This window comes from Dendrobates tinctorius, unplaced genomic scaffold, assembly GCF_039654945.1.
Source record: "Dendrobates tinctorius isolate UK_male_01 unplaced genomic scaffold, ASM3965494v1 ptg000126l, whole genome shotgun sequence".
NCBI classification, from domain to species: domain Eukaryota; kingdom Metazoa; phylum Chordata; class Amphibia; order Anura; family Dendrobatidae; genus Dendrobates; species Dendrobates tinctorius.
In genome coordinates this window covers 8,558,719-8,586,474 of record NW_027361794.1, presented here as the reverse complement: position 1 = coordinate 8,586,474, position 27,756 = coordinate 8,558,719, and the positions used below count along the sequence as shown (strand labels likewise).

The 27,756-nt window shown below is 44.0% G+C and overlaps 2 protein-coding genes across 8 annotated transcripts in view; one reads left to right on the top strand and one right to left on the bottom strand.

The window, feature by feature from the left end:
- Positions 1 to 27,756, bottom strand: part of LOC141047286 (uncharacterized) — a 527,896-nt gene that overhangs the window by 354,828 nt on the left and 145,312 nt on the right. The gene's annotated exons all lie outside the window — the stretch shown is intronic.
- LOC141047305 (uncharacterized) lies at positions 1,027 to 27,231 on the top strand. The gene is made up of 6 exons (XM_073542364.1): positions 1,027 to 1,293; positions 1,422 to 1,601; positions 1,685 to 1,808; positions 1,892 to 1,989; positions 2,188 to 2,278; positions 25,467 to 27,231. The coding sequence occupies exons 1-6, from the start codon at positions 1,111 to 1,113 to the stop codon at positions 26,726 to 26,728; spliced, it is 1,938 nt and encodes a 645-aa protein (XP_073398465.1). The 5' UTR covers positions 1,027 to 1,110; the 3' UTR covers positions 26,729 to 27,231.

Genomic DNA, 27,756 nt, shown 5'->3' with positions numbered 1-27,756 from the left:
ACACGGGAAAGTGCCCCTTTATGGAGGGGACAGAAAGTCTGTTTAGTCTCTTTAGCTTCATAGTATCAGCTCTAATCCAATGGTGAGAGAGCGATTTACCCTGAAGAGTCACAGATTGTAGGGTTGGTATAAAATGTTATATTTAGGATTTTTTGTGAAAGAAGTGTTTCTCTAATACCCCTTTCTTGGCCCCCACACACAGTATAATGAAACATGCCCCACCCAATATGCTTCCACCCAAACCACTAGATAAAAAGTCCTCACTTTTTCCCATTCTTGATGCCCTTCAGCCCCTTTCTTGGTTTCCCCACATAGTATAATGTTCCCACAGTCCATCTGTCCCCAATTTTATTTTTTGGCGTTTGTCATGCAATATATGGAAGCCTATGGGAAAACAAATATTGCCATTAAATATCTCCTGTCTTGTTCTTACAAACCATCTTTTATAAAGCCTCAAACTTCTGTGTGTGACTCCGACCTGAGATCTAACGTGATAGAAGATTACAGTGCGGGGAAGACGGGAACCTTCATATAGACGGCCGGTGGGGATGGAGTCAGTGACGGACTTTGGCCAAATATGTTTCTAGAGCCGTAGTAGAAGATGAAGATGTCGTCCTCATCATGAAGTAGTTATTTCTCCTGTCACGTGTAATGAATATCTCCTGCAGTATTACTAATGCCGATTCCAGTGTCGGTAAATGAGACGAGAATTAGCGTTATGGAAGATGAGTCTATGAGGAACGTATTCAGCTGCCGACTCCGAGGGAGAAACTGCTTGTTGTCTGTGGCCTAAATATATAGGTTTTATTAGTAGATGTCAGGGGAAAAAATAGAATCTTGTAAAATAATAAAAAATACCATTTCTGTTTGGGTCCCCGCCAGTCTCTGTATTTTCTAGTCAGTCCCAGCGAACTTGTGATTCCTACATAGCTGTTGCTAAAGCAGTGAATGACATAGCCAGTGATTGGGAGCGTGGAGGAGATGTCCTAGTCAGAAATGCAACTTATTTTCCAGTCCATACAAGACTGGAGAATAGAACGTGTAGATGTTGAATCTTATGTTTCTCCTTATTATCTCCAGTAATTGTATTATTACACTGAATTATTTATAATGTTTCATCCGCTCATTGTCGTCCTATTAAGGTCCCTACAATATCATATCCTGTCAGTGGAAATCTTCTACATTAAGAGAACATTTTTTAATTACCCATCAAAAATGGATATGGACAGAGACAAGATGGCAGAGAAAATATTACACCTCACCCTAGAGATCCTGTTTCAGCTTACTGGAGAGGTGAGAGATTCTGATTTGAAAAAATTACATAAAATTTCTGATAAACAAAACTGTTGGACAAAACTGGAGAGGTGAGGACTCTGGAAATGTCTGTACTGAGATTTATTAATGTGTCTCTCCATAACCAGGATTACACAGTAGTGAAGAAGACCTCTAGTGAGCGCTGTCAGGACCCTGGGTCTGAGGGATGGGAAGGACCCCTGAGCCCAATCACGGGGCCTCCACCTCACCCCCTGATACATGAGGACATCAATGACCAGAAGATCCTAGAACTCACCTACAAGATGATTGAGCTGCTGACTGGAGAGGTGACACTGCTGGGAATGCTGGGACATTATACAGTAATGCTATGAAGGGATCGGGGGGATGACGGTATCATTGTATGTGTCAGGTTCCTATAAGGTGTCAGGATGTCGCTGTTTATTTCTCCATGGAGGAGTGGGAGTATTTAGAAGGACACAAAGATCTGTACAAGGACGTCATGATGGAGGTTCCCCAGCCCCTCACATCACCAGGTAATAGACAGGACTAAATACACACGGCCTATAAGTATCTGTATGTAAAGAATGAATTCAGTCCCTGTATGTGTTTCCTCCAGATCTATCCAGTAAGAGGACAACACCAGAGAGATGTCCCCGTCCTCTTCTTCCACAGGACTGTAAACAAGAAGATCCCAATGTTCCTCAGGATCATCAGGTAGATGGAGAGAAGGTGTCATGAGATGTCCCCTATGATGTGTAGATGGCTGTGAAGGTCTTGTGCTCAGTCTTGTTTTATCCACCAGTATTATATGTTTTATACTTGTGTAATGAGAATGGTGGAGATGGCAGGATTAGAGCTGATCATAGATGGGACTTCTTTATCTATATTTGACTTTTACAATATATATTTCAGTGTGAAGACCTGACCGACATAAGTATTACAGAGACATATGTGAGGGGTGATGAGTGGTGTAAAGAGGAGATTCCTACATATGACTACCCAGGTGAGTAGTAACCACTAAATGTATAGAAATCATAGATTTTTCTTAGTCACCGGCTGTGGCTGCTTTATTGGTGGTATAGTCCAGCCGTATCACAATTGTGTGATCAACATTTTTCGGCTAAATCATAACATTTTTCCTTTCCGAAAATGTTCAAATTCCTTTGTGAAAGCCCTTTTATACAGAACTTACACTCTGGAGATCCAGCTAATCCCTTGGGTTTAGAAGACAGTGACCGTTACCTGCTCAGGTCTGTAAACTACAAAGCCATATAACATCATGCGAACAATGTGTTGACAAAGTAGAAAATCACTTGAAGAAAAATATTATGATGGGCCTGTAAGAGAAAGCGGAGGATAATGATGCTGTTGGCTTCCTAGATCCCTGATATCTTATTGGATGAATCTACCTTCTCTGTCTTCTGTGCTGCTGAATGTGCTCATATGGTCCCTACAAGACCAGGTCCAGTCTATCTGGACAAACTTCAGTTTTATTCTCAACAACATTAAATGTGCAGTAAGGGCCTTATGTCAATTTCTTTTAAAACCGACTAACTTCAAACAGGACGAAGTATAAAAAAAAAAAATTACACATGTGACCTAATATATCTCTAAGCTGAAATATAGATTTAATCACATTTATTCACAACTCTCACAGTGCTAGCGTGGATGTCCCTGAGGTCACGGCAGTTCAGCCTTTCTGGGGACAAAGCCTCATTGACCGTAGGTAACCTTGACGACGTCACGCCCGGTCTCTGAGGCTGCGCTTGCAGCAGTTCTGTCACCAGTGGTTTTCAGCCTGGACAGTCGCATCTCGGCACCATCCAGGTTGAAAACTGTTTATCCCCGAGACATGGATTACGGCATGGGACAGAACGACAGACAGGTATGGTATATTGTTGTTTTTTTATTTTACCTTTATTACAGGAGAGCAAGGGCTTCGATGGAATTAGGCGGTTAAATAAAAATGGAAAACTGTGTTTAGTCTTATGTCTAATAAAAGATTTTATTCTGGCTGTGTCTTTATTTACCATACCACTATAGGATTAGTAATGGAGAGGTGCCTTATAGACATCTCTCCATTTCTAAGCCATGGGCTTGATGTCACCGGACAATAAAAAAGTGACTTCAACCCCACAAATATGAACCCCACTTGCCACCGCTACAGAGCAAGTAGGAAGAGCCAGGCAAAGCGCCAGAATTGGCGCATCTAATAGGTGTGCCTTTTTGGGCAGCTGTGGGCTGCTCTTTTTAGGCTGGAGGGCCAATATGCATGGCCCCTTACCAGCCTGAGAATACCAGTCTCCAGCTGTCTGCTTTAGCAAAGTTGGCTGTCAAAAAAGGGGTGGACTCCTCATTGTCTTTTTTTTTTTTTAAATTATTTACAGCACAACAGCGGCTGATGAATGCTCCCATCCGCCGCTCCTGCTCTCACTGTTATTAACCGTAGTAGGTGTTGGATGATGGGATCAGTAGTCCCATCAGCTTACAACAGTGACCAGCAGTAAGCTTTGTACCTACGATCACAGCTGAGCACTCATGCTGTCTTTTGACAGCATGAGAAAAGTGGCTCTCTGACTGGTGGTGATGATTTCACCACCGATCAGAAGCGATGTTTGCCTCAGTCATGCACATGACAGCTTTGCAAGCACTGGATGTTTGGTGTCCCCCCCCCCCCCCCCCCCATTCAAGTGAATGGGGTACTGTTCTGGTACCCGAACCCAAACTTTTTGTAACTGTTCGGCTGAACCCGTCAGACCTGAATATTCAGGTGTCCACCCATCTTCTTAGTTCTTAGGTTCTCTTTAAAACTAACGCCTCTTTTTAAGCTATTAAACTGGCCCCAGTATACTGTTAGTGATGGAATGTGCATCACTAACATGGTTTTGTCCAAGAAAAGCTCCAAATATTTAGGTTTAAAAAAACACTTTGTATTAGATGATTCCCTCACATACCTTTTATTTCAGTCATAGAGGTGGTGACTTTATCTTTTCAGTCACTGATCATTCAATGTACTTTTGAAATTGGGCATGCCCCCAGTATTGCATTTAATTGTCATGACTGGCCCAAAATCACGACAACCACATATCAAATTCCACTCGTGTGCACTGCCCATCCGCTACCCAGGCATGCGCACTGATTCTGGGTGTACAACCCCAGCTTAATGTAAGATGCGCACTGTGAAGACACGGGGATCAGCAAGTGCTCTAGTCCGCTAGCCGAAACCGCATGGACCAAGGCACATAACTCTGAATGTTCTCTCCTTTTCCGTGGGCAGAGCACTACTCAAACACAGGGTGAGGGTAAAACAGTGTGGCAATAATTTATTCAACCACCAACAAACGGCATATAGAACATTCCCAGTCAAATACCCAAGATGGTGCAAATTACAGAGTCTCACCCTTCCGCTGACTCCCCTGGATTAGAGCTAATTAGAGCTACTTCCAGGGCCGACTACCCCCACCAGTGGCCCTCTGCTTTTGGTGGGCCTCCACAGAGAGGAGGTAATGACAAGCGTAGGAAGCTAACAAAGAGCAGTGAGGTATGTGGCCAGGTAACCTGAGTGTCCCAACCTGGATTCTACAAGAGGTGTCTGTGGTTTCATTGCTGGTCAATGAAGCAGATCTATGCTCTTCCAGCAGAGGCCGTGGTCCCTTAAGCTGATATCCTGTAGTCTCGCTTGTCTTTGATAGGAGGCAGGCAAAATCTCCTTAAGTAGTTCACAACTGTTCTTCAATCCAGCTTCCAGAACTCAAGAGAAAGAGGTGATGAGGTCAACTCGCATCGTTTGATTATTTATAGTTTATCCTTCAATGTTTGCAAGTCAACAAACTGCATGGCCCAGTACAATGTGTAATCAGCAAACATCAGTGTTCAGTGACCCTGCATCCCTGTTTTGCAAAGATAGAAGTACATTAAACTGTAGGAGCTGATATAAGAGGTACATAACAACCATATGTCCATTTACAAATATCAATTCAATCTACAAGAAGAGTCAATACTTCAGAAAACAGTTTGATTCTGGGCCTACTGAATTTACGTCTGACATAATCAAGAAGAAATGTTGTGTTGTCACATTCTTATTTAGCCCCGAAGACTACTGGATCCTGTAGTGGGTCTCTGTTGTTGGGGCTGCCAGACGTGATAGGCTTCCAATCATGCTTCTCCACTTGTCGGGACAGTCCATCGGCATTTCCATGATTTTTGCATTTTTTATGGAAGACCGAAAAATTATAGGGCTGCAAGGCCAGACTCCATCTGAGTGAACATCCATTGTCCCCAGAAGTCCGATTTAGTCAACTTAAAGGATTATAGTTGAATATGACCTTGAATTCCTTGCCTTTTTTGGGGGGCCCAGACTATGGCAAAGCATCTTTTTTATTGTTGCATATGCCCTCTTCAGGTTCAACATTCTCTGGGAGACATAGGCTATCGTGTGTTCCTAACCATCATAGTAACATAGTAACATAGTTATTAAGGTTGAAGGGAGACTTTAAGTCCATCTAGTTCAACCCATATCCTATCCTAACTTGCCCTAACATGTTGATCCAGAGGAAGGCAAAAAAACCCCATGTGGCAACAGTAAGCTTCACATTGGGGAAAAAAATTCCTTCCCGACTCCACATACGGCAATCAGACTAGCTCCCTGGATCAACGCAATATTAAGGAGACTAGTGTATATACCCTGTAATATTATACTTTTCAAGAAAGGCATCCAGTCCCTTCTTAAATTTTAGTAGTGAATCACTCATTACAACATCATATGGCAGAGAGTTCCATAGTCTCACTGCTCTTACAGTAAAGAATCCGCGTCTGTGAGTATGCTTAAACCTTCTTTCCTCCAGACGTAGAGGATGCCCCCTTGTCCCCGTCACAGGTCTAAGAGTAAAAAGATCATTAGAAAGGTCTTTGTATTGTCCCCACATATATTTATACATTGTAATAAGATCACCCCTAAGCCTTCGATTCTCCAAACTAAATAACCCTAAGTGTAATAACCTGTCTTGGTATTGCAGACCCCCTAGTTCCCTAATAACCTTGGTCGCTCTTCTCTGCACCCGCTCCAGTTCAGCTATGTCTTTCTTATACACCGGAGACCAGAACTGTACACAGTATTCTAAGTGTGGTCGCACTAGTGACTTATATAGAGGTAAAATTATGTTCTCCTCATGAGCATCTAAGCCTCTTTTAATGCATCCCATTATTTTATTTGCCTTTGCAGCAGCTGCTTGACCCTGGCCACTAAATGTGAGTTTGTCGTCCACCCATACACCCAGGTCTTTTTCAGTGACTGTTTTGCCCAGTGTTTTACAATTAAGCACATAATTATACAACTTGTTCGTTCTACCCAAGTGCATGACCTTACATTTATCCCCATTAAAGCTCATTTGCCATTTATCAGCCCAAGCTTCTAGTTTACATAAATCCTCCTGTAATATAAAATTGTCCTCCTCTGTATTAATTACCCTGCAGAGTTTAGTGTCATCTGCAAATATTGAAATTCTTCTCTCTATGCCCCCTACAAGGTCATTAATAAATATGTTAAAAAGAAGCGGGCCCAAAACTGACCCCTGTGGTACCCCACTGCTAACCGTGACCCAGTCCGAGTGTGCTCCATTAATAACCACCCTTTGTTTCCTATCCCTGAGCCAGCTCTTAACCCACCTACACATATTTTCCCCTATCCCCATTGTTCTCATTTTATGTATCAACCTTTTGTGTGGCACCGTATCAAAAGCTTTTGAAAAGTCCATGTACACCACGTCCACTGCATTCCCTTGGTCCAGTCCGGAACTTACCTCTTCATAAAAGCTTATCAGATTAGTCTGACAGGAACGGTCTCTTGTAAACCCATGTTGATATTGGGTCATAAGGTTATTCTTCTCCAGATACTCCAGTATAGTATCTCTTAGAAAACCCTCCAGGATTTTACCCACAGTTGAGGTTAAACTTACTGGCCTATAATTTCCAAGTTCAGTTTTTGTCCCCTTTTTGAATATTGGCACCACATTTGCTATACGCCAGTCCTGTGGTACAGACCTTGTTATTATGGAATCTTTAAAGATTAAAAATAGTGGTCTATCTATGACTGTGCTTAATTCCTGCAGTACTCGTGGGTGTATCCCATCCGGGCCCGGGGATTTGTCAATTTTAGTGATTTGTAGACGCCGCCGTACTTCCTGCTGGGTTAAGCCCCCAGTTGACTGAATATGGCTCCCAATACGGTGTCCGATTCATCTGTTTGGACAGTGAATTGGTGGCGGAAGTCAGGAGCAGTCAGGATTTGGCTTTGGGCTAGCTGGGTTTTCAACTGGAGAAATGCGGACTCGCATTCTGGGGTCCAGATGAGATTGCGGGCATATCGTTCGGTGATAAGGTCAGTGTGGGAATTTGCTCCTGCGGTAAAATTGGGGATAAACAATCAATAATAGATTGCGGTCCCTAGGAATGCACGGACCTGTTTTTGGTTGGCGAGGCCACTGGATAATGGCTTCTACTTTTGCAGGTTCGGGACAAATGCACCCGATGTCCCAGGTATAGTACCTCGGCCATCTCCATCTAGCACTTGTCAGTTCGGATGGTAAGCTGGACTTTTTCTACCCCCTGCAGCACCTGAGACATGTGCTGAAGATGCCCTTCCCAAGGTGTCACTGCAGGTAGTGATGTGATCCAGGTTGGCATGCCCCTGACATCCCTCTAGTAACTGGTCCTTCATCCTTTGGAAGGTAGGTAGTTCGTTCTTAATCCCAAATGGCATGCTGGTAAATTTATACAGGTCAAAAGGGTGATGAATGCAAACTTCTCTTGAGCCTCTTTTGTGAGTGGGATCTGCCAATATCCCTTACTCAGATCGATGGTATATATGAAACGAGATCCGCCTAATCCTTTTAGTAGTTCATCCACCCAAGGCATGGGGTAGGCGTCTGTAACAGTGACCTCATTGAGTCGCCTACAGTCCACAAAAAAGAGTACTCTTGTCTTGGGCACTAACACTACATTGTCTGCCCATGTGCTATGTGAAGGAACATTTATATTTTCAAATCTCACGGAATTACACATCACACCAGTAGACTGTAGATAATAGAAAAATAAGATAAAAGGAATGTGTAATTAAAATGTAACTTTTATTCCATAGAAATTTAAGATTATTTTTTAAAAATCTTTTCGTATATCCAAATAGGATGTACATTGGGTCACAGTGTGATGTTATAACCAGTGCAACTGACGAAGTCCCGTTTAGTAATAGATGTAGATTAATTAAATTTAGTCAAATGGAATTCTTGACTATTGTCCCTTTGTAAATTATTAGTCAAGTTAATTCCAATATATTATAGTTCTGACTCTTATAACATTGTAGAGAGAAGATCAATCTTAAGAATATGCTAGCCAGTATTTGGATACATAAAAATATTTGTAAAAAATATTTTTTCTTTTTTTTTTGTTATCTATCGGGAGGAACTATGGCCCCCCCCCTCCATATTCAACATGTCATCCACCTCGGTCTTCATCATTGCCAGCACTGGAGGTGTTCTCCGGTAGGCAGGTTGTCTGAGTGGAGTGGCTACCCTTTTGTTGACATGAAGCTGGACCAAGGGGATTCGATCACGCCGATGCGTGAACAGGGAGCCATATTTTCCTATCAGTTTTGTTAACTGCTGATTCTGTGATGGACCAAGCCGCTCCCCCAATGGGACATCCGTTCTCCCCATTCCTCTTTTGGATTCCACCAATATGTCCTGGCTATGGTCCATATCTGGTCATCTAAAAGGCGACAACAAACTTCTAAGTTGCTAACTTCCCTTTTCTCATAAACTTTTAGCCTATTGACATAATATGTCTGTTCACGAACACCTGCTTTTTCCAGGTCCGAGGTATAGTCTCCCCACACTTCCTGGTGATGGTGAACGGACCCGCCCACATGACTTGCAGCTTGTTTTTGTGCTGGTACTGTACTAGGACCTTCTGTCCGCAGGTAAATTCTCAGAGTCTGGCAGCCCAGTTGTAACACCGTTTTTGCCTTTCCTGAGCTACTTCTAAGTTCCCGTGGATTAAGGCCATGAGATTCCTCATCTTTTCCTTAAACTTTTGGATGTACTCCACAATGGAAACCTTTTCTGTGGGAAAAGTGCCCTCCCAACTCTCTTACTAGCTCCAACAGCCCTCGTACTTTTCTGCTGTACAGGAATTCAAAAGGCGAGAACCAAGTAGAATCATGTGGCACCTCCCGGTAGGTGAACTGTTATGATTGGGTCACCGAGGAGGAAAGCAAGACCAAGCTAAGCCACAGAAAACCAGAGAGGTTGGCAACTAAGCAGATTGCAGACCCCTGATCCTATCCACACAACTAGCAGTAGCCGTGGAGCGTACCTACGATGATCCTAGACGCCTCGTCACAGCCGGAGAACTAAATAAGCCTAAAGCAGGAAAGGGGAAATCTAAACTGCCCCAGTGCAGACCCCAAAGGAATAGATCCCCAAACATATACAGTTGTGGCCAAAAGTATTGACACCAATGCAATTTTGTCAGATAATACTCAGTTTCTTCCTGAAAATGATTACAAACACATTCTTTGGTATTATTATCTTCATTTAATTTGTCTTAAATGAAAAAACACAAAAAGAATTGTCCTAAAGCCAAATTGGATATAATTCCACACCAAACATAAAAAAGAGGGTGGACAAAAGTATTGGCACTGTTCGAAAAATCATGTGATGCTTCTCTAATTTGTGTAATTAACAGCACCTGTAACTTACCTGTGGCACCTAACAGGTGTTGGCAATAACTAAATCACACTTGCAGCCAGTTGACATGGATTAAAGTTGACTCAACCACTGTCCTGTGTCCTTGAAAGAAGACCAAAGAACTGTCTGCGGACTTGAGAAGCCAAATTGTGAGGAAGCATGAGCAATTTCAATGCTACAAGTCCATCTCCAAAGACCTGAATGTTCCTGTGTCTACCGTGCACAGTGTCATCAAGAAGTTTAAAGCCCATGGCACTGTGGCTAACCTCCCTAGATGTGGACGGAAAATAAAAATTGACAATAGATTTCAACGCAAGATTGTGCGTATGTTGGATAAAGAACCTCTACTAACATCCAAACAAGTTCAAGCTGCCAAACATCCAAACAAGTTCAAGCTGCCCTGCAGTCCGAGGGTACAACAGTGTCAACCCCTACTATCCGTCGGCGTCTGAATGAAAAGGGACTGTAATGGTAGGAGACCCAGGAAGACCCCACTTCTTACCCCGAGACTTAAAAAAGCCAGACTGGAGTTGGCCAAAACTTACCTGAAAAAGCCTAAAACGTTTTGGAAGAATGTTCTCTGGTCAGATGAGACAAAAGTAGAGCTTTTTGGGCAAAGGCATCAACATAGTTAACAGGAGAAAAAAAGAGGCATTCAAAGAAAAGAACACGGTCCCTACAGTCAAACATGGCAGAGGTTCCCTGATGTTTTGGGGTTGCTTTGCTGCCTCTGGCACTGGACTGCTTGACTGTGTGCATGGCATATGAAGTCTGAAGACTAACAACAAATTTTGCAGCATAATGTAGGGCCCAGTGTGAGAAAGCTGGGTCTCCCTCAGAGGTCATGGGTCTTCCAGCAGGACAATGACCCAAAACACACTTCAAAAAGCACTAGAAAATGGTTTGAGAGAAAGCACTGGAGACTTCTAAGGTGGCCAGCAATAAGTCCAGACCTGAATCCCATAGAACACCTGTGGAGAGATCTAAAAATGGCAGTTTGGAGAAGGCACCCTTCTAATATCAGTGACATGGAGCAGTTTGCCAAAGAAGAATGGTCTAAAATTCCAGCAGAGCATTGTAAGAAACTCATTGATGGTTACCGAAAGCGGTTGGTCGCAGTTATTTTGGCTAAATGTTGTGCAACCAAGTATTAGGCTGAGGGTGCCAATACTTTTGTCTGGCCCATTTTTGGAGTTTTGTGTGAAATGATCAATGTTTTGCTTATTGCTTCATTCTCTTTTGTGTTTTTTTTTCATTTAAGACAAATTAAATGAAGATAATAATACCAAAGAATTTGTGTTTGCAATCATTTTTCAGGAAGAAACTGAGTATCTGACAAAATTGCAGGGGTGTCAATACTTTTGGCCACAACTGTATTGTCGGCGAGACAAGATGAAAACACAAACGCAGGTAGGAAAATAGGGCAGAGCAAATGATGGGGCCCAAACTAACTAGACAGGAAAGGAAAGACACTGTCTGCAGTCACGCAAACAACCCTGCAAAAAATGCCCAACACGTGTGATAGAAAAAATACTGAAGTCACTAGACGTCGCCCACTATAACAGCACTCTGGCCTCTCTTTGCTCTGTTTTCAGAATATACCAATCTAATAAGGGACAAAAACCAACTGGCACAAACAGTAACCTAAGGATGGAAATTCAGCACAGCCCCAGTCGGGGCTGGCTGACCACACAAAACTGAAATAGACAAAACCAAATCAAATGTGAACAATAGCAAAAGAACACTTAGCTTGAGCATGCAGGTACTGAGCTGGAAACAAAGACCCCAGGAGGCAGGAAAAAATCACCAGCAGGGATAGAGGGAGTCGGCTGTCTTAAATCCAGTCAGAAACTCCCAATGTCCAATCATCCTCATTATCAGGTGGCAGGCCTCTTTTAATTAGATGAGCTCCATTACCTCCTGTAACCACCAGAGGGAGCTGGAAAGAGAACTTGCGACCCCTCTGTCAATACAACCATCTCCACTACCTTCACCAGCAACCAGAGGTAGGCCAGAAAGTGAATTCACAACAGTGAACAGGATCTGCTGCAGCTTTTTCTCCCAGTCCCCCCCTGACTCCTCATACTGATTAATTAGATGCTCACACAACCCGTTAGGTTCAGGGTGGTATGCATGGGTATACCCCATGTTTCTCCCAGAGGGTCTAAATCAGCTCTCTTAAAAACTGGGTCCTCTGGTCAGTCATTACCTCTTGTGAAAACCCTACTCGACTAAAAATGTCCAGTAGAGCTTGAGCCACGTGCTTCACATCTATGGATGATAGTGCAGTGGGTGACAAAGTCGACCATTGTAAGGATAAACCTCTTTTTCTACTGCTGCTAGGGACAGCTACGGAGCCCACTAAATTGATGACAACCTTCTGGAATGGTTCACCTTTTAAATGGTATGGTTTGGAACATGGCATGACAGGGTGCTCCCCCATCTGTTGACAAACTGGACAAGAGGCTCGGTATTTCCACTCCTCTTGAGCGAACCTTTGCCAAAATACACCACGCAGCAATTCTGACCCCCCCCATGTGCCCAGCTGCAGGAACATCGTGGGCCAAGCGCAGGAGATGGGGTCGATACTGCTGGGGCACCATGAGCTGATGGACACGAGTTACGGGTTTCTCTGGGCAGAATGCTGGCTTTTGCCTATGTAACGGTCCATTCTCCCATCTGTACACCTACCCCTGATATCTTTCCCCAGGTCAAGCTGCTGTATTGCGGGCAAACTATAGTGTGGGGTCTGTGAGTTGGGATACTCTAAACTCCATGCAATCTGTCTCCCCCTTTAAATGGCCACAATCTGGTCAGGTGTACTCACCGCCGTCAGCTCAGAGTAGGATGATGGAGGCTTGGAGGGTGGATTATCCTCGGGATGGGTGGCAGAAGGATCCACATCAGGGTGTTGCTTGGTTGTGTTTGACTGTGACAAATTGGATGGACAGTCCTTGTCCTAGGTCACTTCTCAAAATAACTGGTGTGGGAAGGGAATCCATGAGTCCCACTCCGACCTCTCCCTGGTTGGTATCCCAGGCCAGCTTCACATGTGCTAGAGGGATGTCTGAGCAGTGACCTCCAGTCAGGGAGATGGTCACTTGGCATCTTGGTAAATAGTGTTGTGGTTGGACTGGTCTGAGCTGTCCAGGATGAAGGAGGACCTAGTGTCCCGAAGTCACTGGGCCTGGATATCACCGACTTTTGACCGGCTGGATGTGACGATAGAGGTTGGCTGTTGTAAGGTGGCCAACCTGCTGTAGAGAATGGACGGGATATATCGCTTCCTACGCTGCTGGTGTTTCCTGGGGATAGTGTCCCTCAGACCCTGCTGGCTCGTTTTGGCAGATGTTGACCGGCTGGGCTGGCAGACATGGAGCCCCGGCCTTGGGGATAGTCTTTGGCAACGTGTTCAAGCACCCGCATGTATAACAGCACCATGGGTTGGGCAAATCATGAGTACTGTTGGAAACCGTTTGTCCTGATGGGTTTCCTGCTACATAGCAGGATAATCCTGCTTGAGTGACTGGGGGCTGGTCAAATCTTTGGTTAATGGGTCTTCAGGGATCAGTGAGCATATTGGGTCTCCAGTGCTGGACAATTGGCTGTAAACTCCTAAAGCTAATCTGGCTGCTTGCTCTGGGGTGTCATTCTTCCAGTCGGCCACCCACTATCTTATTTCTGGTGCCATTTTCTCCATAAGTTGCTCAAGCACGGTCACGTCCTGAAGGGCAGCAGCAGAGTGGGCAGCCCTACTGTCGAGCCAGTTTCTGCAGTGTCGTCGGAGTTTACTGCCAAATTCTAAATCGGAGACACCCAGGTGAGACAATGTTTGGAACTGTCACAATTTTTGGATCTGTGTCAGAGTCTGAACTCTGTTATATAAACCTTTTTTCCTTTCTGGCCCTCGGGGATTAATGTGGGTTTTTGCCCCGGTGGCCGCTGGTGTTACTATAAGCTGAGTGAGTCTGCTGCTGGGTTCCCCCCCCCGGTGGCCACTGGTGTTGCTACATGTTTAGTCAGTGAGCAGGTGTGACCACTCCTTCCTTCCTATAAAGGGTCATCAGGTGCTGCAACTCACTGTTGATGATATTATTCATTTCGAGACCAACCAAGCCGGACTCGGGAGCAGGCTGTGTTGCAGTGGAGCTCCAGCTATCCCCTTGTTCTGGTGCCTTACTCTGCTGCTCGGAGCATTAGCAGCAGAGAGAAGCTAAGTCTCTTGTTTTTTAGTTTATTTTACCCTTAGGTTTCTGTTGTATCTTTCCTTCTGTGTTATTTGGTGCATTACACATTTTCCCTGTCTCATCTCCTGGGGAGGGGGTTGGGGGTTTAGCTCAGGGCTAAACAGGAGATAGGGACAGGTTGGGGACCTGGGCCTCACTACCATCAAGTGTACCCCCAAGTTAAGGAAAGTCAGGGCACATCCTTAGCCTGAGGGGCAGTTCAGGGGCCCAGGTTGCACGTCTCCTTTTTTTTTCCCTATAGCCCCGTGACAGGCTCTTGGTGCGATATCCCTCACGGTGATTGTAAAAAGGGCCAGCAGGGTGTCCTTAATAGTTTCATAGTCCAGGCAGTCCTAAGGCCCAAGTGACCTAGCAGCATCCTGTGCCCGACCAGTCAAACTAGTCCACAGGTATTTAACCCAATCAGCTGTGGGCATCTGGTGCATCAGCATTAGAATCTCAAAGTCTTGCAGATGTTCGACTTCAGTGTTGGACTCATTAAACACTGGCACATCTCTGCAGTGAAGATGAGTTATTTGGTGGTGAACTATCATGGGGTTAGGGTCCAGTGCTGGCGGTAGGTGTACTGAAACTCCTAAAACTGATTTCATAACACAAGCCCTTTCCCCACTTGAGGCTCCAGGTCCCAATACAACCAACAACTCCTGGATTCGGGCTGCTGTGGCCTGGCTTGATTCCAGACCGGCACTGGGTCCTTGCTCTGGCAATTCCTCTGGGTCCATTTCAGCTTTTTGTTGTCGTCCAAGACGATCTGGACATACCAACGGACCAATTCCTTGATCAGATGCAACCAAGTGTCAGTAGTCCGGTATTCAATCCATCAGAGCTGGCACAGCTCCTCCTGTAGTTGTCGTTTCTTATTGCAACTATACATCCACTCTGGTACTCTTCCCATGGCCATGTTGGAGGGGTTGGACATGATGGCATCTGAAACCTGCAGTGTATGCCTCGCCTATGATCTGCTGGGTTTGTTTATATGCCTCCCTAGTTGTGGAGCCCTTGGATGGTGTCAGTGCATGGTAGTATTCTATTGCTGCCATTATATGTGAAGACATGGGGGTCAGCGGGTGATCTAGTCTGCTAGGTAAAACTGCATGGACTAGGGCCCATACCACTGAACGCCCGCTCTCCTTTCTCGTGTGCAGAACACTACTCCGACAACATAGGTGTCACGTGTACCTGTCCTGTGTTTTACGACCCGTAGGTCGGTAACTGAAACAACAAGACAAAGGGGAACACCGGGGAAACAGTTACAATGGTGGGCCCTACAATAGGGGACATGGAGACCTCCTGCACTCCCCTGAGGCAGTGTCCCTGAACACTCCTAACGTTCCCTATACAGGCTCTTCACCTGTCGCCAACCAGGATACCTGAATCCCTCACTAGCCCTGCACCTATCCCTTACTAGGGAACTGGCTAGTGCGGACGCTGGTCCCACCGCTGCACTAATACACAGGAAGGAAAATACACCAAATGGGGGAAAACAACAAAACACTTATCTTTCTCTGCTGCAGTCACCGGGTAGCAGAGTTCATCACCTGATTAGCTTTCAGCAGTGGCTCGACACTTCAGAGCCAGCTGCTACCTTCACCATCTTTCTCCGCTGCAGTCAACGGGCAGCAGAGTTCAGCACCAGATAGGATTTCAGCAGTGGCTAAACACCTCAGAGCCAACTGCTAACTTCACCGTGGTTGGAATCCACCAAGGACCTGCTATAACCAACACCTGCTGATACGCCAGGTGACCTTATATAGGAAAGGGTATTGGTCACCATCAGCAGAGAAACCAAACAGACATGTAATAACCACTGTGACCACCGGGGGCAAAAAGCCATATTAAGCCCCAAAGGCCTGAAAGGGGGAAAAAAAAGGTTTAAATGAGGGAATCCAGAATCTGACACAGATCCAAGAATTGGACTGTGACAATACCCCTCCCTCAATGAGGGGCCTCCGGACCCTCAACACCATACTTCACTGGACCACCTACAGTGAGGATGCCTTGTTCTACCATAGTTCACATCAGCAATCATCTGACACTCCGGTTCATGGCAAGACATATACTCCGGAGGCCACAAATCTCCAGAGCACCGACCTGGGGAATGAGCTTGGCCTGGGTATAACAAAAGGTGACTCCAGTTGATAACTCGCTGGCGCGAGAATGGCTGACATCCACACAAACACGCACACACCCAGGTCCGGACCTGAACGTTTATTGTCATTCACTCTCTTGCCACTAGATGGTGAACTCATAGAACCGACAACAGGGGCATCCCCCTGTGTCGTATCACTCACACCCCCACAAGGCTCAGAGATAACCACTCCTCTCTGCCCCCCCTCCTAAGAGGACTCTGAGGGGCAGCTTGTGGTGAGGGTTGCGACTTGCCCCTAACTCCCTGGCAGCACTCCTGCTGCCACTACTGGAGGAGAAGGGGACGGGAATATGGAGGAAATATACATTCCCTAGTCGTCTTCCTGCACACGACCAGGAGGGGGCGGCTTCTTCGAAGGTATAGGAGTTTCGGTGTGAGTCCCACGGACTAATTCATAAGTCTACTCACTACAGGGACGTGCTCCCTCACCACGGGGAACATCAGGCAGCACCTCGGGGACACCAACTCCTCCCACCTGGCAGGGTGCATCCGTGTGTATGAGCAAGTCTGGCTCCCTAGCAGGGACTACAGGGGGAATATTCGCCAAAGCCGCAAATTGGGGTTCTGGTTGAGCCAGTGGGGAGGCTCCAGACCCAGACAACTGCTGCTCCAACACACCATGCCGCACCTCACTCCTCAATGAGGACTTGAAGCAATTGGTCACAGGTTTTACTTGGCCCATGGCTCACCAGAGAACATGACTAGTTGGTTATAAACTGTCACGTGTACCTATCCTGCGTGACAAGACTCGTAGGTCGGTAACTGAAACAAGACAAAGGGGAACACCGGGGAAACAGTTACAACGGTGGGCCCTACAATAGGGAACGGGGACGTGGAGACCTCCTACACTCCACTGAGGCAGTGTCCTTAAACACTCCTAACGCTCCCTATACAGGCTCTTCACCTGTCGCCGACCAGGATACCTGAATCCCTCACTAGCCCTGCACCTATCCCTTACTAGGGAACTCTCTAGTGCGGACGCTGGTCCCACCGCTGCACTAATACACACGAAGGAAAATACACCAAACTGGGGAAAACAACAAAACACTTATCTTTCTCTGCTGCAGTCACCGGGTAGCAGAGTTCATCTCCGGATTAGCTTTCAGCAGTGGCTCGACACCTCAGAGCCAGCTGCTACCTTCACCATCGTTCTCCGCTGCAGTCAACGGGCAGCAGAGTTCAGCACCAGATCAGCTTTCAGCAGTGGCTAAACACCTCAGAGCCAACTGCTAACTTCACCATGGTTGGAATCCACCAAGGACCTGCTATAAGCAACACCTGCTGATACACCAGGTGACCTTATATAGGAAAGGGAAGTGGTCACCATCAGCAGAGAACCCAAACAGACATGTAATAACCCCTGTGGCCACTGGGGGCAAAAAGCCATATTAACCCCTTCACTACCAAGGGTGGTTTGCACGTTAACTACCGGGCCAATTTTTACAATTCTGACCACTGTCCCTTTATGAGGTCATAACTTTGGAACGCTTCCATGGATCCCGGTGATTCTGACATTGTTTTCTCGTGACATATTGTACTTCATGTTAGTGGTAAAATTGCATTCAAATAACTTGCGTTTATTTGTGAAAAAAACGGAAATTTGGCGAAAATTTTGAAAATTTCGCAATTTTCCAACTTTGAATTTTTATGCCCTTAAATCACAGCGATACGGCACACAAAAAACTTAATACATAACATTTCCCACATGTTTACTTTACATGAGCACAATTTTGGAACCAAAATTTTTTTTTGTTAGGAAGTTATAAGGGTTAAAAATTGACCAGTGATTTCTCATTTTTGCAACACCATTTTATTTTTAGGGACCACTTCACATTTGAAGCCACTTTGAGGGGTCTATATGATAGAAAATACCCAAAAGTGACACCATTCTAAAAAATGCACCCCTTAAGGTGCTTAAAACCACATTCAAGAAGTTTATTAACCCTTTAGGTGCGTCACAGGAATTTTTTGAATATTAAAAAAAAAATGAACATTTAACTTTTTTTCACAAAAAAAAATACTTCAGGTTCAATTTTCTTTATTTTACCAAGGGTAACAGGAGAAATTGGACTGCAAAAGTTATTGTGCAATTTGTCCTGAGTACGCTGATACCTGATATGTGGGGGGGAACCACTGTTTCGGCGCATGGCAGACCTCAGTAGGGAAGGAGCGCCGTTTGACTTTTTCAATGCAAAATTGGCTGGAATTCAGATCGGACGCCATGCCGGGTTTGGAGAGCCCCTGATGTACCTAAACAGTGGAAACCCCCCAAGTGACCCCATTTTGGAAACTAGACCCCCCAAGGAACTTATCTAGATATGTGGTGAGAACTTTGAACCCACAAGGGCTTCACAGAAGTTTATAACGTACAGCGGTACAATTAAAAAATCATATTTTTTCCACAAAAATGATCTTTTCACCCCCAATTTTTATTTTTCCAAGGGTAACAGGACCCTAAAAGTTATTGTGCAATTTGTCCTGAGTACACTAATACCCCATATGTGGGTGTAAACCACTATTTGGGCGCATGGCAGAGCTCGGAAGGGAAGCAGCGCCATTTGACGTTTTTGGCTGGAATTGAGATCGGACACCATGTCGCGTTAGGAAAGCCCCTGATGTACCAAAACAGTAGAAACCCCCCACAAATGACACCATTTTGGAAACTAGACCCCCCAAGGAACTTATCTAGATGTGTGGTGAGCACTTTGAACCCCCCAGTGCTTCACTGAAGTTTATAACGTCCGGGCGTGAAAAAAAAAAAAAAAATAGTATTTTTTCCACAAACATCATCTTTTAGTCCTCATTTTTTTATTTTCCCAAGGGTAACAGGAGAAATTGGACCCCAAAAGTTGTTGTCCAATTTGTCCTGAGTATGCTGATACCTCATATGTGGGAGAAAACTACTGTATGGGCACACATCAGGGCTCGGAAGGGAAGTAGTGACGTTTTGGGATGCAGACTTTGATGGAATGGTCTGTGGGTGTCATGTTGCCTTTGGAGAGCCCCTAATGTACCTAAACAGTAAAAACCCCCCACAAATGATCCCATTTTGGAAACTAGACCCCCTGAGGAACTTATCTAGATGTGTGGTGAGCACTTTGAACCCCCAAGGGCTTCACAGAAGTTTATAATGCCCAGGCATGAAAATAAAAAAATCGTATTTTTTCCACAAACATCATCTTTTAGTCCCCAATTTTTTTATTTTCCCAAGGGTAACAGGAGAAATTGGACCCCAAAAGTTGTTGTCCAATTTGGCCTGAGTACGCTGATACCTCATATGTGGGAGAAAACTACTGTATGGGCACACGTCGGGGCTCGGAAGGGAAGTAGTGACGTTTTGGAATGCAGACTTTGATGGCATGGTCTGCGGGTGTCATGTTGCTTTTGGAGAGCCCCTGATGTACCTAAACAGTGGAAACTCCCCACAAGTGACCCCATTTTGGAAACTAGACCCCCTAATGAACTTATCTAGATGTGTGGTGAGCACTTTGAACCCCCCAGTGCTTCACAGAAGTTTATAACGACCGGGCGTGAAAATAAAAATATCGTATTTTTTCAACAAACATCATCTTTTAGTCCCCAATTTTTTTATTTTCCCAAGGGTAACAGGAGAAATTGGACCCCAAAAGTTGTTGTCCAATTTGGCCTGAGTACGCTGATACCTCATATGTGGGAGAAAACTACTGTATGGGCACACGTCGGGGCTCGGAAGGGAAGTAGTGACGTTTTGGAATGCAGACTTTGATGGATTGGTCTGCGGGTGTCATGTGCGTTTGGAGAGCCCCTGATGTACCTAAACTATTGAAACTCCCCACAAGTGACCCCATTTTGGAAACTAGACCCCCCACGGAGCTTATCTAGATGTGTGGAGAGCACTTTGAACCCCCAAGTGCTTCACAGAAGTTTATAACGCCTGGGCGTGAAAATAAAAAAAACATTTTTTTCCGCAAAATTATATTTTTGCCCCCAATTTTTTATTTTCCTAAGGGTAACAGGAGAAATTGGACCCCAAAAGTTGTTTTGTAATTTGTCCTGAGTAGGCTGATACCCTACATGTGGGGGTAAAACACTGTTTGGGCGCATGGCAGAGCTTGGAAGGGAAGGAGCACCATTTGACTTTTTCAACGCAGAATTGGCTGGAATTGAGATCAGACGCCATGTTGCCTTTGGAGAGCACCTGATGTGCCCAAACAGTGGAAACCCCCCAATTATAACTCCAACCCTAACCTCAACACACCCCTAACCCTAGCCCTAACCCTAGCCCTAACCCTAGCCCTAACCCTAGCCCTAACCCTAACCCTAGCCCTAACCCTAACCCTAGCCCTAACCCTACCCTAACCCTAACCCTAGCGGGAAAATGGAAATAAATACATTTTCTTTTAGTTTTATTATTTTTCCCTAACTAAGGGGGTGATAACGGGGGGTTTGATTTACTATTTATGGCGGTTTTTATGTTTGGCGGCTGTCGCACGCTAAAAGACGCTTTTTATTGTAAAAATAGTTTTTGCATCACCACATATTGAGAGCTATAATTTTTCCGTATTTTGACCCACCGAGTCATGTGAGGTCTTATTTTTTGCGGGACGAGTTGACGTTTTTATTGGTACCATTTTCGGGCACGTGACATTTTTTGATCGCTTTTTATTCCGATTTTTGGGACGCAGAATGAACAAAAACCAGCATTTCATGAATTTCTTTTGGGGGGGTGCGTTTACACCGTTCCGCGTGCGGTAAAATTGATAAAGCGGTTTTATTCTTCGGGTCAGTACGCTTACAGCGATACCTCATTTAGGTCGTTTTTTTATGTTTTGTCGGTTTTTTGCAATGAAAACAATTTTATATAAAAAATAATTATTTTTGTATCGCTTTATTCTGCGAGCTATAACTTTTTTATTTTTTTGCGGATGACGCTGTATGGCAGCTCGTTTTTTGCGGGACAAGATGACGTTTTCAGCGGTACCATGGATATTTATATGTGTCTTTTTGATCGCGCGTTATTGCACTTTTTGTTCGTTGGTATGATAATAAATCATTATTTTTTGCTTCGTTTTTTATTTTTTAAGGGGTTCGCTAAAGGGGTTAACTAATGGGACAGTTTTATAGGGCAGGTCATTACGGACGCGGCGATACCAAATATGTGTACTTTTATTGTTTGTTTTTTTTTATTTTGAAAAAATGGATTTATTGGGGAATATTTTTTTTTTTTTTACTAATTTATTTAGCGATTTTTTTTTATTTTTAACACTTTTTTTTTTTTTTTTTTTACTTTATTACCTTGTGGGACATCACTGTCCTGTGACAGATCGCTGATCTGTCACATCACAGATCACTGTGACAGATCAGCGATCTGTCACAGGCATTGCTGCAGACTTCCTCATGCCTGCGCTTTGCAGGCACTGAGGAAGCCAGCTTCCTCAGGCCCCCGTCGCCATCTTGGATTCGGGGGCCTGGAGGAAAGGAGCCCCCCGCAGCAGCGCTGCACATTGCGCTGCTGTGGGGGGCTCAGGGAAGCACGGAGGGAGCCCCCTCCCTGCCGATGCTTCCCTTTAACCCCCGGTACACCGCGATCGCGTTTGATCGCGGTGTGCAAGGGGTTAACGTGTTGGGGGCGGTCCATGACCGCCCCTGACACATTGTGCCGGGTGTCAGCTATGATAATTAGCTGACACCCGGCCGCGATCAGCGGCGCTCACCACGTGGGCGCCGCTGATCATGGTGACGTAATATTCCGTCCATGGTAATTAGGTCCATGGTCACATGGACGGAATATTACGTCAATTGTAGGTAAGGGGTTAAGCCCCAATGGCCTGAAAGGGAAAAAAAAAAAGGTTTAAATGAGGGAATCCAGAATCTGACACAGATCCAAGAATTGGACTGTGACAATAGGGTGAGGGTAAAATAATGTGGAAATTATAATTTAAACCACCACCAAACAGCATATAGAACAGTTCCAGCCAAATACCCAAGATGGTGCAAATTACCCTTCTGCTGACTCTCCGGGAATAGAGCTCCTTCCAAGGGTCACCTACCCCCCTCCAGAGGCACCCCGCTTTTGGTGGACTCCCACAGAGAAGAGATTATGACAAGCTTAGGAAGCTAACCGAGAGTAATGAGGTATGTGGCCAGGTGACCTGATTGTCCCTGGAGGTTGTGATGATTAGTGAAGCACATCTGTGCTCTTCCAGATGGGGCCATGGTCCCCTAAGCTGACATCTTATAGACTCACTTGTTTTTGACAGTAGTCAAAGTCTCCTTATATAGTCCACAACTTTCCTTTAAGCCAGCATCCAGATAGCAAGAGAAAGATGTGATGAGGTTAACTAGCATTAATTATCTATAGTTTATCCTTCAATGTTTACAAGTCAACAAACTGCATGGCCCAGTACAATGTGTAATCAACATACAGTTGTGGCCAAAAGTATTGACACCCCTGCAATTCTGTCAGATAATACTCACTTTCTTCCTGAAAATGATTGCAAACACAAATTCTTTGGTATTATTATCTTCATTTAATTTGTCTTAAATGAAAAAAACACAAAAGAGAATGAAGCAATAAGCAAAACATTGATCATTTCACACAACTCCAAAAATGGGCCAGACTAAACTATTGGCACCCTCAGCCTAATACTTGGTTGCACAACCTTTAGCCAAAATAACTGCGACCAACCGCTTGCGGTAACCATCAATGAGTTTCTTACAATGTTCTGCTGGAATTTTAGACTATTTTTCTTTGGCAAACTGCTCCAGGTCCCTGATATTTGAATGGTGCATTCTCCAAATTGCCATTTTTAGATCTCTCCACAGGTGTTCTATGGGATTCAGGTCTGGACTCATTGCTGGCCACCTTAGAAGTCTCCAGTGCTTTCTCTCAAACCATTTTCTAGTGCTTTTTGAAGTGTGTTTTGGGTCATTGTCCTGCTGGAAGACCCATGACCTCTGAGGGAGACCCAGCTTTCTCACACTGGGCCCTACATTATTTCTGCAAAATTTGTTTGTAGTCTTCAGACTTCATAATGCTATGCACACGGTCAAGCAGTCCAGTGCCAGAGGCAGCAAAGCAACCTCAAAACATCAGGGAACCTCCGCCATGTTTGACTGTAGGGACCGTGTTCTTTTCTTTGAATCCCTTTTTTTTTTTTCTCCTGTAAACTCTATGTTGATGCCTTTGCCCAAAAAGCTATACTTTTGTCTCATCTGACCAGAGAACATTCTTCCAAAACGTTTTAGGCTTTTTCAGGTAAGTTTTGGCAAACTCCAGCCTGGCTTTTTTATGTCTCGGGGTAAGAAGTGGGGTCTTCCTGGGTCTCCTACTATACAGTCCCTTTTCATTCAGACGCCAACGAATAGTACGGATTGACACTGTTGGACCCTCGGACTGCAGGGCAGCTTGAACTTGTTTGGATGTTAGTCGAGGTTCTTTATCCAACATCCGCACAATCTTGCGTTGAAATCTCTTGTCAATTTTTCTTTTCCGTCCACATCTAGGGAGGTTAGCCACAGTGCCATGGGCTTTAAACTTCTTGATGACACTGTGCACGGTAGACACGGGAACATTCAGGTCTTTGGAGATGGACTTGTAGCCTTGAGATTGCTCATGCTTCCTCACAATTTGGTTTCTCAAGTCCTCAGACAGTTCTTTGATCTTCTTTCTTTTCTCCATGCTCAATGTGGTACACACAAGGACACAGGACAGAGGTTGAGTCAACTTTAATCCATGTCAACTGGCTGCAAGTGTGATTTAGTTATTGCCAACACCTGTTAGGTGCCACAGGTAAGTTACAGGTGCTGTTAATTACACAAATTAGAGAAGCAACACATGATTTTTCGAACAGTGCCAATACTTTTGTCCACCCTCTTTATGTTTGGTGTGGAACTATATCCAATTTGGCTTTAGGACAATTCTTTTTGTGTTTTTTTTCATTTAAGACAAATTAAATGAAGATAATACCAAAGAATTTGTGTTTGCAATCATTTTCAGGAAGAAAGTGAGTATTATCTGACAGAATTGCAGGGGTGTCAATACTTTTGGCCACAACTTCATCATCAAACATCATTGTTCAGTGACCCTGCATCCCTGTTTTGCAAAGATAACAGTACAATAAACTGTAGGAGCTGATATAAGTGGTAAATATCCAAAATTCCTCCATTTAGAAATCTCAATTTACAAGAAGAATCAATACTTCAGGCAGCAGTTTGACTGGACCAACTAAACTTACATTTGGCACAATTAAGAGGAAATGCTGTGCAATCACACAATCATGCCACGCAGCCACTCTGAGTCAGTGGCCATAAGACGTGGCTATGCGCGCTACTGTGTCCCCCTCCACTCTGCACTCCGGTGCATGCACGCATCTGATGTGAAGCTGGAGTACTGAAATGAAGCTGGACTGTACTACTGGTCCCAGGCAACCTAATCTTAGTGGCTGGACAAAGATGTGCCACCCAGAGCTTCTGATTGTGATATCTCCATCACCAGCACCTCTTGCAGAATGAATAAGGCGGCTCGTGGGGACACACCATTTACAGAAGTCCTAATATGACAAAATGGCAGAAAAACCAGAGCAGTAGAAATCCCGATAAAGTGACTCCATTTTGGAAAGTATAACGCTCACCAAATTAATCTAGTCTAGGAGTAGTGACTATTTTGACTGCACAAGCACTTTCCAAAAATTAGCACACAGTGTATATTGGACACATTTGCCATTTTATTACACAGCAAACAGTGCCCAGATTGTGCCTCAGGAGACACACATCATAAATTAAGTGGGTTCTTCTCACTATAGTAATGCCAAATACATTGATGCTGAAAGTGGTTTGGGCACAGTGCAAGGCTCAGAAGTGAGGGGGGGATTTGACTTTAGGAGAGCCGATATTGTTGGACTTGTTTATGGAAGCCATGTTGCTTTTCAAGCGCCTTTTGAGCCACTATTAATGTGGAAACACAAAGAAAATTTGTAAAAAGCCTCACCATGTGGTAAATATAGTGTTTCTCCTTATTAACGCATACATTTCAAGCATATTGTATACAAAAATAATTGTTTTTTATCTTGGCAGATGATTGTACCAGGAGATCAGAGGGACAGCTGACATTTTCAATTTCTAAACCAGGTGATCTTGAGATCCCACAAGATGCAATTGAACTGAATGAAATTACTCCAGATGTGCTACCATCCCTTCACAGCAAAGATCTTTCATCTGATCTTTTGAAACCGGTCATATCTTCTGATTCATTACTGCCTACTAAGGAAAATCAAAGTCACAAAAGAGGCATTAAAAAAGAAATGCTCCTAAAGGAAATAAGCCATTTTCACGTTCAGAATATGGAAATAGTTTTCCCCTCACAGTCTTTTCTTAAACATCAAAACATTCAGACAGCAGACAATAGATTTTCTTGTTTCAAGTGTGGGAAATGTTTTAACCAGAAATCAGATATTGTTAGACACCAGAGAATTCACACAGGGGAGAAGCCATTTTCATGTTCAGAATGTGGGAAACATTTTACCCAGAAATCAAATCTTGTTAGTCACCAGAAAACTCATACACGGGAGAAGTCATTTTCATGTTCAGAATGTGGGAAATGTTTTACAGAGAAATCAAGTCTCATGAAACATCAGAGAACTCACACAGGAGAGAAGTCATTTTCATGTTCAGAATGTCAGAAATGTTTTAAAAAGAAATCAAATCTTGTTGCACATCTTCGAACTCACACAGGGGAGAAGCCTTTTCCATGTTCAGAATGTGGAAAATGTTTTACACAGAAATCAAATTTTGTGAAGCACCAAAGAACTCACACAGGTGAGAAGCCATATTCATGTTTAGAATGTGGGAAATGTTTTAACCAGAAATCAGATTTTGTTATACACAAGAGAACCCATACAGGAGAGAAGCCTTTTTCCTGCTCATGTTGTGGGAAATGTTTTAACCAGAAATCAAATCTTGTTATACACCAGAGAACCCATACAGGAGAGAAGCCTTTTGCCTGTTCAGAATGTGGAAAATGTTTTACAGAGAAATCAACTCTTTTTACACATCAGAGAACTCACACTGGAGAGAAGCCATATTCATGTTCCGAATGTGGAAAATGCTTTATAAAGAATTCATCTCTTATTTGTCACCGGAGAACTCATACAGGGGAGAAGCCTTTTAGATGTTCAGAATGTGGGAATTGTTTTAAGCAGAAAGCGCATCTTGATAGACATCAGAAAAGTCACACAGGGGAGAAGCCATTTTCATGTTCAGAATGTGGAAAATATTTTGTGAAGAAATCATCTCTTCTTAGTCACCTTAGCAGTCACAGAAGGGAGAAGCCTTTTTAAATTCTTAATGTGGGAAATGTTTTACTTGGAAAGACACACTTTTAGCAAGAAAAAAACTTATAGAATGGAGGCAACTTCCTGTGACAAAGGAGAACTTGAGTGAATTTGTTCAGATTCAGTCGCCTAATCTGAATTTCCCATATTTGTGCCATATTGGTACCCTATTTGTGCCGAGTGTGTGTTTGTTGATCGGTTCCGAACATATTCGGCAATTTCTGTTCCCATTGATTCAAATAACGTTCGGCTGTGTTGTTGCAAAAATTCGCTGTCGATCATTTTCATACCGAATCCAAACAAATTCACTCAACTCTAATCTGGAGAAGATCTGTATGGACGAGTGGGCCAAAATCCTTGCTGCAGTGTGTGCAAACTTGGTCAAGAACTACAGGAAATGTCTGACCTCTGTAATTGCAAACAAAGGTTTCTGTACCAAATAAGTTATGATTATTTTTGTATCACATACTTATTTCATGCAATAAAATTAATTATGTAAATCATGCAAATTATGTAAAACTCATACAATGTGATTTTCTGGATTGATTTTAAGAATCTTTCTCCCAGTTGAAGTGTAACTATGATACAAATTACAGTTCTCTCCATTCTCTGTAGGTGTGAAAACGTGCAAAACCAGCAGTGTATCAAATACTTATTTTCCCCACTGTATATCTATTCTAACTTGTCACACTGTGATGAAATGTCAGATTTTTAAGGCGATGGGTGCATAAAAATCGGACAGCAGTCGCGTGGTCTGAGTACTGTGCGATTTTTCTTTTTTCTCCCATTGACTTGCATTGGCGACTCTCATCCGATATACAAGGGCAATTGCAGAATGCTGCAATTTTTTTCTCTCTGATCTCAGCTGAGAAAACAATCAAATGATCAGGGATTCATTGAATAACATTAGTCAGAGTGCAATCCGATTTGTTACTGGATTGCTCTTGTCCGTTTTTCTCGTAAATGAGTATGAGCCTTAACCATACCGCTTCTGTGTCTACTGAAATACTCGCTGCTCACAATTAAAGAGAAAG

Excerpts from the sequence above, each read along its gene's own strand:
- LOC141047305 (XM_073542364.1), top strand. The coding sequence starts at position 1,111 with ATGTTTCATCCGCTCATTGTCGTCCTATTAAGGTCCCTACAATATCAT. Across the intron at positions 1,602-1,684 it reads TTGAGCTGCTGACTGGAGAG|GTTCCTATAAGGTGTCAGGA; the intron begins GTGACACTGCTG and ends TGTATGTGTCAG. Across the intron at positions 1,809-1,891 it reads CCAGCCCCTCACATCACCAG|ATCTATCCAGTAAGAGGACA; the intron begins GTAATAGACAGG and ends TGTTTCCTCCAG.